General features: G+C 40.6%; 1 protein-coding gene across 4 annotated transcripts in view; it reads left to right on the top strand.

Moving 5' to 3' along the window:
- Window positions 1-17,521, top strand: part of exoc6b (exocyst complex component 6B) — a 241,432-nt gene that overhangs the window by 120,075 nt on the left and 103,836 nt on the right. For 3 of the 4 annotated variants that reach the window (XM_060936143.1, XM_060936117.1, XM_060936127.1), the window contains exons 7-8: window positions 319-492; window positions 13,298-13,366. In XM_060936143.1, coding sequence (XP_060792126.1) covers window positions 319-492; window positions 13,298-13,366 — 243 coding nt within the window. The remainder of the gene's footprint in view (window positions 1-318; window positions 493-13,297; window positions 13,367-17,521) is intronic. The other variant, XM_060936134.1, reaches the window with a different exon arrangement.

Genomic DNA, 17,521 nt, shown 5'->3' with positions numbered 1-17,521 from the left:
TAAGCACAATGTCTCTCTTGGTTTGGAACCATTCTGGGAAAAGTTTACAATTAAAGAAACCTTGTGGCTGACTTTTTCTGTGTTCCTTTGAGTTCATTCAGAGCTCAGTAATTACTACTTTCCTCTGTAGAGTGGATTTTTCCCATGCAGCTGCCAATGAATGAACAAATGGTTTGAGGATTTGCATATTCTAACTATGATGGTAATGGAACTTTTGGCTTGTTGTCGAAGGAAATTTCTGTAACGTCTCTATCTCAAAAAAATTAAATTTGACGCAAATATTTACAGTTAGAAGCGTGTTTGTGTTTGTTTTTCCAGGCCCAGGTGAGAAGCTCTCGCAACAGTGCAGTCACACGGCAGCAGCGGGCGGGCAGTGGGTGGAGATTGCGCAAGGAGGCGGGGTCAGGTACAGAAGTGGACTGGTCAGGTGGCAGCCCTCTGTCAGAAGAGGATTCTGGGATACTAGATGTAGAGGATGAGGATGACGACGAGGTGAGCGACCATAGTTTGAGATTCTCAATTACTTTAGATGGCACGATTTCACGTTTTCTTTTTCTGATGCCACTGCTGAAACCTTGAGTGTCAGTGCGTACTAATACTGAGCTTTTTTCCGTTTGTTTAACTGCTAAGCCGTTTAAAGTTACTATATGTACGCACTCTGCTGCGAGCACAATACTGCCCGACAGGTAGAAATACATGGCACAAAACAGCGTTTTTAAAATTCAGATCATGTCTTTCAGACAAAAAGACAATATTTAATGTTCAGATGCAGAGGAGGACAAATCATAACCTTTGTTAGCTGGTCCACAGGGCGAGTAAAAGGCTCAGTATTCTTAGCCAGTCCAATATTTTGGTTGCCTGCATCCACTGATCAGCCATAAAATTAAAACCACTGACAGATGAAGTGAATATCATTTGATTATATCATTTGATTATCTCATTGCAGCGGCACCTGTCAAGGGGTGGGATATATTCAGCAACAAGAGAACAGTCAATTTGTGAAGTTGTGTTGGAAGCGGGAAAAACCGGCAAGCGTAAGGATCTGAGCGACTTCGACAAGGGTCAGATTGTGATGGCTGGATGACTGGGTCATTTCTCCAAAATGGCGCACCTTATGGGCTGTTCTTGTTATGCAGTGGTTAGTACCGGCCAAAGTGGTCCAAGGAAGGACGACTGATGAACCGGCAACATTTGTCGTGGGCGGCCAAGGCTCATTGATTCGCATGGGGAACGAAGGCTAGCTCATATGGTCCAATCCCACAGAAGAGCTACTGGAGCACAAAATGTTAATGCTGACACCTTTGTTTTAGCCACCACTAACTTTTTGACAGAGGTGGACAGTAACGAAGTACATTTACTTGAGTACTGTACTTAAGTACGCTTTTTGAGTATCTGTACTTGACTTGAGTGTTATTTTTTTGGAAACTTATGACTTTAACTTCACTACGTTTGAAAGGCAAATATGTTTTTTACTCCACTACATTTCTGTCAAGGTCCTCGTTACTTGTTACTATGAAGCGGCTTTGAAAGTGGACGGTTTTTCTTTTCTAAAACGTGATTGTTTTTTTCGCAGGTGACACTGAGACTCTCAGTAATCACTAGGGTCACATTCATGGACTAAAATCAAGTTCGGTTTTTTTTTTTTTCTCAGCAGCATTATTTAACACGATCAGTTGATGGCAGAATGGAAGGAGGCGGTTCTTCTGGAGAATGCACGCACCCACGGCCATACCTAGAACCCATGTTTCGGTTTTCTGAAAGGATTAAAGATTCGTTTTGTTTTAAATGTTTGCTTTGTTTGCTGAAAACAAACCACATCACAGCCGACAAAAACTCGCCGTCCAACCTGCGGAAGCATATTGAGGTGTGTAAACGTTTTGTTCCAAGAGAAAGCTTGTAATGAAGTTGTCTGTGCTTTTAGAGCTAGCGATAACGTTGCAATAGCTATGCAGTCCGATTAGTCAAATGACTTTCTATGGATTTTCATGCCAAGTTGCCTTAGACTTGTCCACGGCTAACGTTAACACGTAGCTAGTTAACTTGGACACTGTTAGTTAGCATGTAAAAACAGAGTTACGCCAACATGAGTAATGTTAACTTGTCTGAAGTCCTTTCAGAAATGTTTTAGCATAATCTTGCTAGGGATGGCAAAAACTAAAAAAAAATCTTGACCGACTACCGAGCCTTGTTAGCCAGTTAAAGTCGGTTAACCTATGAGTTTATACAGGGATGCAAACGGCGCGCCTTTTGGCGGATGCCGCCTTTTTCACGGCTAAATCATGCAGATCCGATTTTTTTTTTTTTGGGGGGGGTGGCATTGGAATGTCTGAATAATTTCAACACAGAATTTACACTCCAACGCCCCCCCCCCCCCAAAAAAAAAAAAATCGGATCTGCACGATTCAGCCGTGAAAAAGTCGGCATCTGCGCCTTTAGTTTGTGTGGAGAGATATGATCTGCAATAACGTGCATTGTTGGCTACAGACCGAAACATACTTTCAGAATGCACTGGCCAAGGCAGGACTAAACTCCATGTGCCTTCTAATAATAATAAAAAAAAAAAAAACAGAATAGTAATTTGTAAGCTAAAAAGCCTGTGTCTACACTTTTCTCTCACCGAGTGGCAGCTGTCTTCAACTGGGGCGGGAGGGCGGGACATGACTGAATGGGTATTTTTGATTTGTCAGCTGTCATCCTTACACCGCATGGCATGCCCCAAGCGTTTACAACACAGAATTCCAGGTTCTCCGCTCCAAAATCGGCAGCTTCAAAACGATTGATTTTTTTTTTTTTTAACCGACAACCAAAAAAAAATTAACCGGTTGACATTGATTCGGTCAACCACCGGTCAAACGGTCATCGGTTAACATCCCTAAATCTTGCCAAATAAACAGAATATAAAAATCTTTCTTTTCTAGTAGCGTTAGCTACCCAATATGATTTCAAGTTTGAAAAGTTTGCTAGCATGTCAGATGGAGTTTCACTGATTAGCTAGCTTAACGTTAAACCACCATGATGACACAGCGTGCGTTCATTTTGTGAATTCACATTTCTGTCCTTGGTAGCGGCATTAAGTGTTGTAGCAATAATACAACGATGTGTTGACAGAAAATGTACTTTTAATACTTAAGTATTTTTAAAAGCAAGTACTTCAGTACTTTAAGTAAAAAAAAAATTGACTGGTCAACTTTCACTTGTATCGGAGTCACATTTGACCAGTGGGATCTGTACTTTGACTTAAGTAATGAAGTTGAGTACTTTGTCCACCTCTGATTTTTTAAGCAGCTTGTGCTTCAGTAGCTCTTCTGTGGGATTGGACCATATGGGCTAGCTTTCGTGCCCCATGCGAATCAGTGAGCCTTCGATACCCATGACCCTTTTGCCGGTTTATCAGTTGTCCTTCCTTGGACCACTTCAGGTAGGTACTAACCACTGCATAATGGGAACAGCCCATAAGATGTGCCATTTTGGAGAAATGACCCAGTCATCCAGCCATCACAATTTGGGCCTTTTCAGAGTCGCTCAGATCCTTACACTTGCCCATTTTTCCTGCTTCCAACACATCAACTTCACAAATTGACTGTTCTCTTGCTGCCTAATACATTCCACCCCTTGACAGGTGCCACTGTAACAAAATAATGTAATTCACTTTACCCATCAGTGTTTTTATGGCTGATCGGTCTATCTCCGTGGATTAAAACAGTATCTGACATAATGTATAGTGAGCTAGTTAGCTACTAAAGCACTTTTCGAGCATCTTCGAGAAAGGTTAGTTTCTCTGATCACTTACGTTATAGCAGCTACAGTGGTGCTTGAAAGTTTGTGATCCCTTTAGAATTTTCTATATTTCTGCATAAATATAACCTAAAACATCATCAGATTTTCACACAAGTCCTCAAAGTAGATAAAGAGAACCCAGTTAAACAAATGAGACAAAAATATTATACTTGGTCATTTATTTATTGAGGAAAATGATCCAATATTACATATCTGTGAGTGGCAAAAGTATGTGAACCTCTAGGATTAGCAGTTAATTTGAAGGTGAAATTAGAGTTAGGTGTTTTCAATCAATGGGATGACAGTCAGGTGTGAGTGGGCACCCTGTTTTATTTAAAGAACAGGGATCTATCAAAGTTTGATCTTCACAACACATGTTTGTGGAAGTGTATCATGGCACGAACAAAGGAGATTTCTGAGGACCTCAGAAAAAGCGTTGTTGATGCTCATCAGGCTGGAAAAGGTTACAAAACCATCTCTAAAGAGTTTGGACTCCACCAATCCACAGTCAGACAGATTGTGTACAAATGGAGGAAATTCAAGACCATTGTTACCCTCCCCAGGAGTGGTTGACCGACAAAGATCACTCCAAGAGCAAGGTGTGTAATAGTCGGCGAGGTCACAAAGGACCCCAGGGTAACTTCTAAGCAACTGAAAGCCTCTCTCACATTGGCTAATGTTAATGTTCATGAGTCCATGATCAGGAGAACACTGAACAACAATGGTGTGCATGGCAGGGTTGCAAGGAGAAAGCCACTGCTCTCCAAAAAGAACATTGCTGCTCGTCTGCAGTTTGCTAAAAGATCACATGGACAAGCCAGAAGGCTATTGGAAAAATGTTTTGTGGATGGATGAGACCAAAATAGAACTTTTTGGTATAAATGAGAAGCGTTATGTTTGGAGAAAGGAAATACTGCATTCCAGCATAAGAACCTTATCCCATCTGTGAAACATGGTGGTGGTAGCATCATGGTTTGGGCCTGTTTTGCGGCATCTGGGCCAGGACGGCTTGCCGTCATTGATGGAACAATGAATTCTGAATTATACCAGCGAATTCTAAAGGAAAATGTCAGGACATCTGTCCATGAACTGAATCTCAAGAGAAGGTGGGTCATGCAGCAAGACAACGACCCTAAGCACACAAGTCGTTCTTCCAAAGAATGGTTAAAGAAGAATAAAGCTAATGTTTTGGAATGGCCAAGTCAAAGTCCTGACCTTAATCCAATGGAAATGTTGTGGAAGGACCTGAAGCGAGCAGTTCATGTGAGGAAACCCACCAACATCCCAGAGTTGAAGCTGTTCTGTCCGGAGGAATGGGCTAAAATTCCTCCAAGCCGGTGTGCAGGACTGATCAACAGTTACCGGAAACATTTAGTTGCAGTTATTGCTGCACAAGGGGGTCACACCAGATACTGAAAGCAAAGGTTCACATACTTTTGCCACCCACAGGTATGTAATATTGGATCATTTTCCTCAATAAATAAATGACCAAGTATAATATTTTGTCTCATTTGTTTAACTGGGTTCTCTTTATCTACTTTTAGGACTTGTGTGAAAATCTGATGATGTTTTAGGTCATATTTATGCAGAAATATATAGAAAATTCCAAAGGGTTCACAAACTTTCAAGCACCATTGTATAAACAGACATTTCCTCACCAGCCCCCCGAACTTAATACTTTAAAACAATTGCTACTTGATGCTACGGAGAGAAAATGCCTCTGCCTTGAAGATGTGGTGGAAAACTTTCTGACGAGAGCACGATGTTAAACATCTCCTCAAAGGAAGTTTCACTTCATCAGTGATCATACATTTTTCTTTGTTAAATAGCACATTGTCTTAATTTGTTTATCATCAGCCTTCAATTATGTGAAGCGTTCACCAGACACATCCCTGTGAACGAGCTGTTACTATAGGAACATTAGAACAATCATGTTAACATAAACCTGTGGTTTGAATTACAGCCGGCACTATTGTCAGAGCTGCTATTATAAATAATACATCAATTCCATCTGGCCAGTCAGGTTTGAGAATTCAGTATGGTCCTGATCCTCCCGTAAAGAATTTTCTGAAGGTCCTGAATTCTCGGTATTGATTCGCTGGCCCAATTATGTCCCCTGACTTAACCGCCCATCTCATCGCTCCTCATCTGTTGTCATTAGAACTGCATCACTTCTTTTGACAAAGATGTGTGGAGCATGTGGGACGTGACTTTCAGCTGTAGATGCTAATGAAATCCAGGATGAGCTTTAAGTTTCTGGAGTAGCAGACGGAATAAAACGCTGACGCGCACACACGAGTGGAGAAGTGCTGTTGTTTATCAGATTGCGCACATGCAGCCTGTCAACACAAGACTAAAACGTCTGTAAACATGTTTGTACCCAGTATGCCACATGTTTTTTGCTATGTTTTTATGTTCGGTATTGCATGGTTTTGCAATCCAGCGTAGAAACCTCAGTAAGCACGCTACCATAGTGTGTCATGGAGTGTACTTCACTCATTCCACAAAGTCCCATGGGATGTCCAGAACTGCTGCTGACCTGCAAGTGTGCGTATGTTAACTTAAGTGTCCTCCTGTTGAACTTTGTAGCCCTTCCCTTCTTTCTCTGTTCTGTTCTGCTCTGCTATGCGTGCACATCACTCTTTCCTGAAGCCGCTGGACAAGGGGCGGTGTGTGTGTGTGTGCCAGGCTTTAATCCACCCTCCTGTCAGCTGTGGTAGGGTTTCCCCAACAGTCATGCCCAAGGTTACCAACGAGTCCTTCAACTACACGTTACCTCTTCACCCCTGTTCTCAACGAGTGTCTTGGGGAAAATCATTCGTACACACTGTCCAAACCCTCTCCTGCCACCGAGTTGGCACTGATGCCTGTGTTTAGTTGTTTTCGTCTTGTTCGCTCAGGGTTATTGTTTAGTGCTGCTCTTCCTCTCTGGAGCTGTGACCCAGCTGACTCTCCAAGTTCCTGCTTGCCTTTCTGTGGGCACCAGATGAAAGCTCGCATTGTTTGGCGGCTATTGGTTTCGTAAACTTTGGAGCTGGAGTCGTTTGTGCATTGACTGGAACAGAGAGGGTGGTATTACGAGTATGATTTTGATTAACTCCGTTGTTGATCACGATGATTGGCCTATTTGTAGAACTCTCTTTTAAATATATAGAGCATGGTTTGTAATTAGTCACTGTTCTTAAGTATTTCAAGGACGTTTGGGGATTTACAGCTTTGAGTAATTTACCTAGAGGTGTGTACAACCCCGATTCCAAAAAAGTTGGGACAAAGTACAAATTGTAAATAAAAACGGAATGCAATGATGTGGAAGTTTCAAAATTCCATATTTTATTCAGAATAGAACATAGATGACATATCAAATGTTTAAACTGAGAAAATGTATCATTTAAAGAGAAAAATTAGGTGATTTTAAATTTCATGACAACACATCTCAAAAAAGTTGGGACAAGGCCATGTTTACCACTGTGAGACATCCCCTTTTCTCTTTACAACAGTCTGTAAACGTCTGGGGACTGAGGAGACAAGTTGCTCAAGTTTAGGGATAGGAATGTTAACCCATTCTTGTCTAATGTAGGATTCTAGTTGCTCAACTGTCTTAGGTCTTTTTTGTCGTATCTTCCGTTTTATGACGCGCCAAATGTTTTCTATGGGTGAAAGATCTGGACTGCAGGCTGGCCAGTTCAGTACCCGGACCCTTCTTCTACGCAGCCATGATGCTGTAATTGATGCAGTATGTGGTTTGGCATTGTCATGTTGGAAAATGCAAGGTCTTCCCTGAAAGAGACGTTGTCTGGATGGGAGCATATGTTGCTCTAGAACCTGGATATACCTTTCAGCATTGATGGTGTCTTTCCAGATGTGTAAGCTGCCCATGCCACACGCACTAATGCAACCCCATACCATCAGAGATGCAGGCTTCTGAACTGAGCGCTGATAACAACTTGGGTCGTCCTTCTCCTCTTTAGTCCGAATGACACGGCGTCCCTGATTTCCATAAAGAACTTCAAATTTTGATTCGTCTGACCACAGAACAGTTTTCCACTTTGCCACAGTCCATTTTAAATGAGCCTTGGCCCAGAGAAGACGTCTGCGCTTCTGGATCATGTTTAGATACGGCTTCTTCTTTGAACTATAGAGTTTTAGCTGGCAACGGTGGATGGCATGGTGAATTGTGTTCACAGATAATGTTCTCTGGAAATATTCCTGAGCCCATTTTGTGATTTCCAATACAGAAGCATGCCTGTATATGATGCAGTGCCGTCTAAGGGCCCGAAGATCACGGGCACCCAGTATGGTTTTCCGGCCTTGACCCTTACACACAGATTCTTCCAGATTCTCTGAATCTTTTGATGATGTTATGCACTATAGATGATATGTTCAAACCCTTTGCAATTTTACACTGTCGAACTCCTTTCTGATATTGCTCCACTATTTGTCGGCGCAGAATTAGGGGGATTGGTGATCCTCTTCCCATCTTTACTTCTGAGAGCCGCTGCCACTCCAAGATGCTCTTTTTATACCCAGTCATGTTAATGACCTATTGCCAATTGACCTAATGAGTTGCAATTTGGTCCTCCAGCTGTTCCTTTTTTGTACCTTTAACTTTTCCAGCCTCTTATTGCTCCTGTCCCAACTTTTTTGAGATGTGTTGCTGTCATGAAATTTCAAATGAGCCAATATTTGGCATGAAATTTCAAAATGTCTCACTTTCGACATTTGATATGTTGTCTATGTTCTATTGTGAATATAATATCAGTTTTTGAGATTTGTAAATTATTGCATTCCGTTTTTATTTACAATCTGTACTTTATCCCAACTTTTTGGGAATCGGGGTTGTAAATGTGAAACACAGTTTTATACCATCAGTGATCACTAATGGCAAATTTCTAGAGCAGTAGTATTTAATTCAAAGTCCAGTTACGTAAAATTCATTGCTGGCAAAATTCCAGATAAGCATTGACCCTGACCCATAGCTGCGTCATCGCTTGTTTACTGCAATGCATTATGGGCGATACCTGGGGTCAGCTCCGCCACATCGTTTACTTCCACCTTTATTAAACACTACAGTGTTCTATTTAACCGGTTTTAACCACGCCTAAAGTGAATTGCTGTGCGCCTTACTGTGTCTCCACAACAAAGAGAACAACTAATTTGAGCTTTTATCAGCTGCCGATCGAGAAGAGAAGAAAGAAATGGATAATTTAATCCGCAATGAAAACCTTCAAACTGAATCGAAATGGACAAGTGTTTGTAGCTTACGTTTCTCTGGTGGGGAAAAACGGGTCACTAAACTGTGACCCAGCAATATTTCCGTGGTCTGCGGAATGGCCTTCGGTTATAGAGGATTATAACAATCGACACTGTTCATTGTTTGAAACTAGCAATATTCCACAGCCTGTAAAACACAGAAGCATTCTTCGGCCTTTGCCTCTCAACGTGCTGAAGCACTCGGCAGCCGAACGAGCCTGCCGGACGGATAAACCTCCCAAACCGCGAAGGGTTCTCTTTCGGGTATGTATAATGTTCAGTGTACCTCGCTAGCAGCATTTATTGAACAAAATGCATTTATATTGAACATGACACGGCAGATCAGCAGGTTTCCAAAGATTGATTGAATTTTTTTTTTTTTTTTAAATGTTTCCTGATATCAAGTTTTATTTAACTAATCACTCATTTATCACTCGGACCATTATTCGCCCACGAATCCCCCACAAGAGTGCTGTTCTGTGCCAATTCCTGTTATTCAGATAGATTTGCTTTCTTGATAAAGTTTAGCTGGTGCAATATACGTCCTCAGAAATAAGACATTCTGAGATTTGAAGTTGTACAGTGTGGTAGACTCTGTCTAGACTCTTACCTTCTCACCAAGCTTGATTTGGGTTCAGATTTTCCTGCTGTAAACCCATGACATGTTTTCCACCTCTTTAAATCACCAGTTTCATTATCTTCCATGGCAAAATCACTCCTCTCATGTAAAATTAATCAGACGTCCGTCATACCGCTCAACTACCAACCCCTGGCTATCCCCCACAATGCATTGCAGTAAACAAGTGATGTAGTTATGCTTGGGGGCTATTAACTTGCTACTAACATGACTTTTCAGTGCTTCACTATTAATCAGTAACCTGAACAGAAGAGATGCATCAGTTTTGAACTAGAAGTAGAAAATGTATGGATACTGTACCTCTCAGTCCAGTTTTCTTTTATTTAAAAGAGGAAAAAAAAAGTGCCATGCTGTCATTCTACTAATCAGGCCAAAATGGCAAAATTATACGAAGCAATGTATAGATTAAAGTTTTAAAATGTATTTATTTAAACATACCTTTCTAACCTAAAGTCTCTAGCCCTGTAGCTCGTGTCTGGTTCGATTAGCTGTTTTTGGCTAAATAATTAACATAAATGCATGTAACTGGATTAGCTGCAACAATTAGTCCGTTACAGAACAGGGCTTTCCCCAGCGGGGGAATAAATATCAGTGTGGTGCTAGTGATGCGGAGCACAGCCTGTAACGGCTGGCCCTGAGGGCCCCGAAGGCTGATGGAGGGTCTGGGGGCATGCTCCCTTGGAAAATTTTGAAATTAAAGACTTCAAATGGTGCATTCTGGTGGCATCTAGGGCTGATTTAGGCACAATTCAACGTTAAATTTTATTTATTTATTTATTTATTTATTTATTTATTTTAAACCTTGTCAAATATGCAAGGGGCAAAATTTAAAAGACAAAATTAGATTTGAAATGAAAACACTTGGGAGCACACCTTCATTTTCCAATTCCAGGATGTTAGGAACAGGTTCAAGGTCAAATCACGCAACAGCGCTATCTAGTGACCAGCACCTGGAACATGGTTTTATGCCTGGTTGCAAATGGCAGTCAGTGCACACAGCGAAACCCTTTTTCCCACTTCTGGGTTGAATACCAGGATAGTCTAGACCTATATATTGCAATATCTTCCTATTTCTATAGTTGCTCATTTTCAGAGGGAAATAGGAGATATTTAGGTGCAGAAAGTACTCTGCATTGTTTAATGTATGGTATTGAATTTTATTTTATTTAAATTTTTTTTTTTTTTTGGGGGGAAGCCCTACAGAATCCCTTCGTTTTAAGTAAACCAGTCATTGATCAGTGGGGTGGATACAGTGCTGAGCGTAAATGAGTGCACCCCCTTTGAAAAGTAACGTTTTAAAGAATATCTCAATGAACACAAACAATTTCCAAAATGTTGACAAGACAAAGTTTAATATAACATCTGTTTAACTTATAACGTGAAAGTAAGGTTAATAATATAACTTAGATTACACATTTTTCAGTTTTACTCAAATTAGGGTGGTGCAAAAATGAGTACACCCCACAACAAAAACTACTACATCTAGTGCTTTGTATGGCCTCCGTGATTTTTAATGACAGCACCAAGTCGTCTAGGCATGGAATGAACAAGTTGGCGACATTTTGCAACATCAGTCTTTTTCCATTCTTCAACAATGACCTCTTTTAGTGACTGGATGCTGGATGGAGAGTGATGCTCAACTTGTCTCTTCAGAATTCCCCAAAGGTGTTCGATTGGGTTCAGATCAGGAGACATACTTGGCCACTGAATCACTTTCACCCTGTTCTTCAGAAATCCAACAGTGGCCTTAGATGTGTGTTTAGGATCATTGTCATGTTGGAAAAGTGCACAACGACCAAGGGCACAGAGTGATGGTAGCATCTACTCTTTCAGTATAGAGCAATACGTCTGTGAATTCATGATGCCGTCAATGAAATGCAGCTCCCCGACACCAACAGCACTCATGCAGCCCCACGTAAGGACACTGCCACCACCATGTTTCACTGTAGGCACCATGCATTTTTCTTTGTATTCCTCACCTTTGCGACACCATACAGTTTTGAAGCCATCAGTTCCAAAAACATTTATCTTGGTCTCATCACTCCAGAGTATAGAGTCCCAGTAGTCTTCATCTTTGTCAGCATGGGCCCTGGCAAACTCTAGGTGGGCTTTTTTGTGCCTGGGCTTTAGGAGAGGCTTCTCTCGTGGACGGCATCCATGCATGCCATTCCTCTGCAGTGTACTCCGTATTGTGTCACGGGAAATAGTCACCCCAGTTTGGCTTTCTACCTCTTTAGATAACTGCAGTGAACTTGCATGCCGATTTTCTTCAACCCTTCTCATCAGAAGACGCTCCTGTCGAGGTGTTAACTTCCGTGGACGACCTGGACGTCTCTGTGAGATGGTTGCAGTTCCATCTTTCTTAAATTTTTGGACCACTTTTGCTACAGTATTCTGACTGATAAGTAAAGCTTTGCTGATCATCTTGTACCCTTCACCTTTGTGGTGTAAATAAATTATTCTGAATTCTGAAGAGACAAGTTGAGCATCACTCTCCATCCAGCATCCAGTCACTAAAAGAGGTCATTGTTGAAGAATGGAAAAAGATTGATGTTGCAAAATGTCGCCAACTTGTTCATTCCATGCCTAGACGACTTGGTGCTGTCATTAAAAATCATGGAGGCCATACAAAGTACTAGATGTAGTAGTTTTTGTTGTGGGGTGTACTCATTTTTGCACCACCCTAATTTGAGTAAAACTGAAAAATGTGTAATCTAAGTTATATTATTAACCTTACTTTCATGTTATAAGTTACAGATGTTATATTAAACATTGTCTTTTCAACATTTTGGAAATTGTTTGTGTTCATTGAGACATTGTTTAAAATGTTACTTTTCAAAGGGGGTGCACTCATTTACGCTGAGGTGTGTGTTTTTATACATCTCATCTCATTATCTGTAGCTGCTTTATCCTGTTCTACAGGGTCGCAGGCGAGCTGGAGCCTATCCCAGCTGACTATGGGCGAAAGGCGGGGTACACCCTGGACAAGTCGCCAGGTCATCACAGGGCTGACACATAGACACAGACAACCATTCACACTCACATTCACACCTACGCTCAATTTAGAGTCACCAGTTAACCTAACCTGCATGTCTTTGGACTGTGGGGGAAACCGGAGCACCCGGAGGAAACCCACAGGGAGAACATGCAAACTCCACACAGAAAGGCCCTTGCCGGCCACGGGGCTCGAACCCGGACCTTCTTGCTGTGAGGTGACACCGCTAACCACTACACCACCGTGCTGCCCTGTTTTTTATATATATATATATATATATATGAGAGAGAGAGAGAGAGAGAGAGAGAGAGGCAGGCTCTGCTACAGCTTAATTTAGTCCATTGAAATACTTATTTTGGACTGTGGCTTGCTAGTGGTGTAGGATGTCCCCCCCCCCCAGTTATATTAATATTTGTAAGTAACTATTTGCAAATATCTCTAACATATTTTGTAATTGTAGCTGTTGATCTGCAAATATGAAACTGAGCGAGCGCGCACATACTCATGCCTTTTGTAATTGTAAACCAGTCTGTAAGATAAAAGCTAATCAGAGGAGAGAATATCGTGATGCATTTATCACACACTGATCACTGGAAAAAAAATGTTTATCCCCACTGACCTGATCTTGCTTTCTGTAGGTTCCTGGTGCTCAGGACTTGGTGGACTTCTCTCCTGTCTATCGCTGCTTGCACATCTACACAGTTCTGGTGAGTGATCAGTTCCACTCTCATCTTTTTCTTCTTTTTTTTTTTTTTAACTTTTGAGCTTTAAGCCCTAGTTGTTTTATTTCTTGAATATTACCCAGCAAACATCTTTACAGCACTGATCAAGACCTCCCATGTCTACGGGATCATTTTCACTCTCAACCCATCACTGATTATTTAGGTTTCTCAGAGAAACAGTTTAAATGTATTTGTGTTTGTCTAATTATCCATGATGAATATTATTATATGTAGTGCTTTTGGTATGCTTGGCTTTGTTCAGTTCCCAGTGAGCCTCAGTGGAGACGCTGTCTTGCTTTTGAGGTGTTATTATTTAACCAAATGCTTTGTCTCTGTAAACCAGCAATTTTCAGATCACCTCTTATTTGTTTTGAGATTTGGATTTGCAGTTCTGGTTTAAAGGAGAATGGTGGGTGTGTGTGTGTGTGTGTGAGAGAGATTTTATATACTACTGAGGACCAAATGTCCCCCCAAGGATGGGAAAATCTGATGATTTTGACCTTGTGGGGAATGTTTGGCTGGTTAGGGTAAGGTACAGGCATAACATTAATTACCTGCATTAATAATTGTCAATAGAGGGCCCTCAGAAGCATAGTAAGGCAGTTCACCATGTTCTCTCGGGCCTGTTAAACTCTTTAGCTGATATAAAATCGTATTTCGTCTTTCACTATCAGTATTTCACATGGGTAAGGAATGGGTATTTGTACAAAGACCTTTGTATTGGGAGCTGGTGTGAAATGGCATGTGAATAGAAAAGGAAATATTGTTCAGGAAGGTTAAATGGGCATGGAGGATAATGGGTAAAAAGGAGTTTGAGGTCACGGTAGTGGGCAAACATGAAGATATGGCCAGACACAGCTGAGTACATGTGCTTTGTGAGAGCAGAGATACAAAGGCAGAGCTTTGGCACGGTGAGAAAATATGTCAGGAAGTAAACAATAGGGACAATGGAGAAAATTAGTACTGGGTAATCTGAACTCAAACCAGTAAGATTTACTGCTTGCTGAACCATAGGCTGCTGTTTCAGCTGCATTTTGGTATTAAATGCTGTATGGTCAATATGTCAGCAATCAGCAGGGAAAATAGGTCATTTGGGTAATAAAGCGAGTTTGTAAAACTAACAGAAAAATCCTATTAATTGTTGCATGAAAATGATTGAAGTGTGTTGGTAAAGTATTTTTTACAGTGGGGTCCAGAAGTCTAAGACCACCTTGAGAATCTGGGATTTTTATTTCATTGAAAACTAGAAATAAACAAAAGGTTTTAAAATGCTGAAAATGCTAAACAAAAGGCATGTTTAAAAATATCGGGTTTTGCTTTACTTTGACGCCGTCCATTAAAGTATGTGTTCAGACAGCACTTTGATGGATTTGATCTCCGATGAATTGTCAGGTTTTTCACGTGAGGAGTCCGTTCCAGCTCAAGTGCATGCTGCCATTACAATAAAATGGGGACATGCCAAGTACTGAGAGATTCTGAAATTTGTCGAGTTTAAGATTATACTGTTCACTCAAGTTATTGCTGATTTGATAAAATTGTGCACTTAAAAGATTACATCAGCAAAGAAAGAAAAATATAAGGATTTCCCCAGTGTGTGTGTGTGTGTATATATATATATATATATATATATATATATATATATATATATATACACACACACACACACACGTGTATGTATATACATTTGTGTGTATATAACACTATATATATATATATATATATATATATATATATATATATATATATATATAAAACACACACACACACACACACACACATATATATATATATATATATATATATATATATATATATATATATATAACACACACACACATATATATATATATATATATATATATATATATATATATATATATACGTATATGCATACACACGTGTGTGTGTGTGTATATATACATACACACACACACACATATATCACGGGTGATTGCTCTAAGACAGCGAGGGAGGCTCAGCCTCCTCTAAAAATGACGAACATCGTGTAGGATGAATTGCGCTAGGCTTATGTTATAGCCGACCTTATAACATTGCTATTTCAGATCCAGAATCATAGAAATACATGTGCTCAACCCAACTACAGTGCGAAATCATTCCGTTATAACTTTCCCCAGTTTGCCTAATGTGTGCGTGAGTTTTTCCCCCTCATGACAGCGCGATGCAGTGCAGCCTCAGTGCACTTCAATGGCATTTGGGAGCTCTGTGCTTTCAGTCTCAAAATGCAAGACGATTATTGGACAAATACTGCAAAAACGCCCGCCCACGGACTCCCAGCCTCAGTGGACTTCAATGGCATTTGGGAGCTCTGCGCTTTTCAATATCAAAATGCAAGACGGTTATTGGACAAATACTGCGAAAATGCCCGCCCACGGACTCCCAGCCTCACAGTGGGAGGGACATGGCAGGTTCCGTGAGGAGACTGGTGATTGGTGAAAGCGGCCGGATATTTTCTTTGATTGACAGCTCGTTTCAAATATAGACAGGCAGCGGTGAATCTCAGTTCAGTCCCATGCGGATTCGCAAGTGCTGTGGTGTATTGTAAGAGATCAGCTTACATTTCGATTTCATTCATTACATACGGTTTCTACCAGCTTTTTTAGTTTGTATATATTTTCATTGTAAATAAAGTGTAAATATAGTGTTGTCAAGTTTGCTATCTTAGTTCCAGAAATTTCGTTTGAGTGACTGAACTTGAACTTGAGGGGGCTAGTCAGCTAGCAAGAAAGCTGCGCACGGATGCCAAGCATTGCTGATTTAATTTTGGCGAAGCCATTTGCCAGTCTTCCTTTCGAGGAAAAAATTAAAATTAAAGAGCAGGGTAGACCAACGCCTCAAATTGACTTGGTGAAAAAGGTAGGGAATAATACTCGTTCCTTTCAGCTCTCCTGGTACGAGAAAGTGAATTGGCTAACAGCAAGTGACCCACATCAACAACAGTAAATAGGCTACTTTAGTAATATGTCATGGATGGACCAAAAATATAGAATCTATTTAAAATGTTTATGCTGAGTATATTATATTGGAATATATATTTCTCTGGATATGAATTAAACACAGCTACAATTTGGAAAACATTTTTAAACAAAAACACAGCCGAGAACATTTCACACTACAGACTTGGATTAAAAGTGAAGGGTTATCAAAATTGTCAATAAAACATTTCTCAGTCAAAATAAGTAAAATATAGGGAAAGTGTCATTGAATGAAATGTGTGGCACCCAGCTCTGTGTTTGGCTCCCCAAGGTCAGTGCTTGTGCCTATTCCAGAACACTCTGCTGTTACTGCTGAGGTTCCTGACAAAGAGCTGCTTTCAATAATGATCAATTTTTAAACAACATGCCACAATTTTAAAATATAAAATGTTAAAATATACACCCCCCCCAACACCACCATCATGTATATTGGACAGTAGGCTAATGGGCCAAAAGAACCTGTTATTTCACATTTTGTGACGCTGCCAACAATCAGCCAGATCAGAGGCAAGAGTATGGGCAAAATTGATGTGTTTTTTCTTTTAAAATCTGGGAATATCGTAACCGACCAGCCTCCCCTGTTTGAAAGACTACCAGTCGCCACTGATATATAAATAAAATGTGTGTATGTTATGTTTTTCATATTGTCCAGCTCTAAACTGATGCATTTCTTTTTTTTTTCCTGAAACTTTCCCAAAGGTCTGGCCTCAGGGAAATAAATTTTAAACCACATTATTTTGCAGTGCAGTGTTTTCTCTGTCTCGCTCTCTCACTCGCACGCACGTGCGCACACACACTCGCACACTTCTCTTACTATCCTTGTGAAGACCTATCTTTGACATAATAATTAATGCTATGCCTGCACCTAACCTTAACTTCAGTCATGGAAAGGAAAGTTTTTGCCTCTTTTTTATTAATTTTTGTTACTGAACAGCACCACTTTCCTTGTGGGGACCATTCAAATGCCCCAACGACGTCACAAGTGTCCGATATTACCGTCATTGTGGGGACATATGGTCCTTGGTAATATATAAAAATGTGCACACAGTTCAGTAATATATAGTACAGTATCGGTGTGCCCAGGAAGGAAATTGTAGGATGTTGTAGTGGCAGTTGATATTAGTACCCTGTTATGCAACTTTATTTC

The sequence above is a fragment of the Neoarius graeffei genome, chromosome 1, assembly GCF_027579695.1.
Source record: "Neoarius graeffei isolate fNeoGra1 chromosome 1, fNeoGra1.pri, whole genome shotgun sequence".
In the NCBI taxonomy this organism is placed as follows: domain Eukaryota; kingdom Metazoa; phylum Chordata; class Actinopteri; order Siluriformes; family Ariidae; genus Neoarius; species Neoarius graeffei.
Note: the sequence above shows the minus strand (reverse complement) of the source record. Positions and strands in the feature narration are given on the sequence as shown.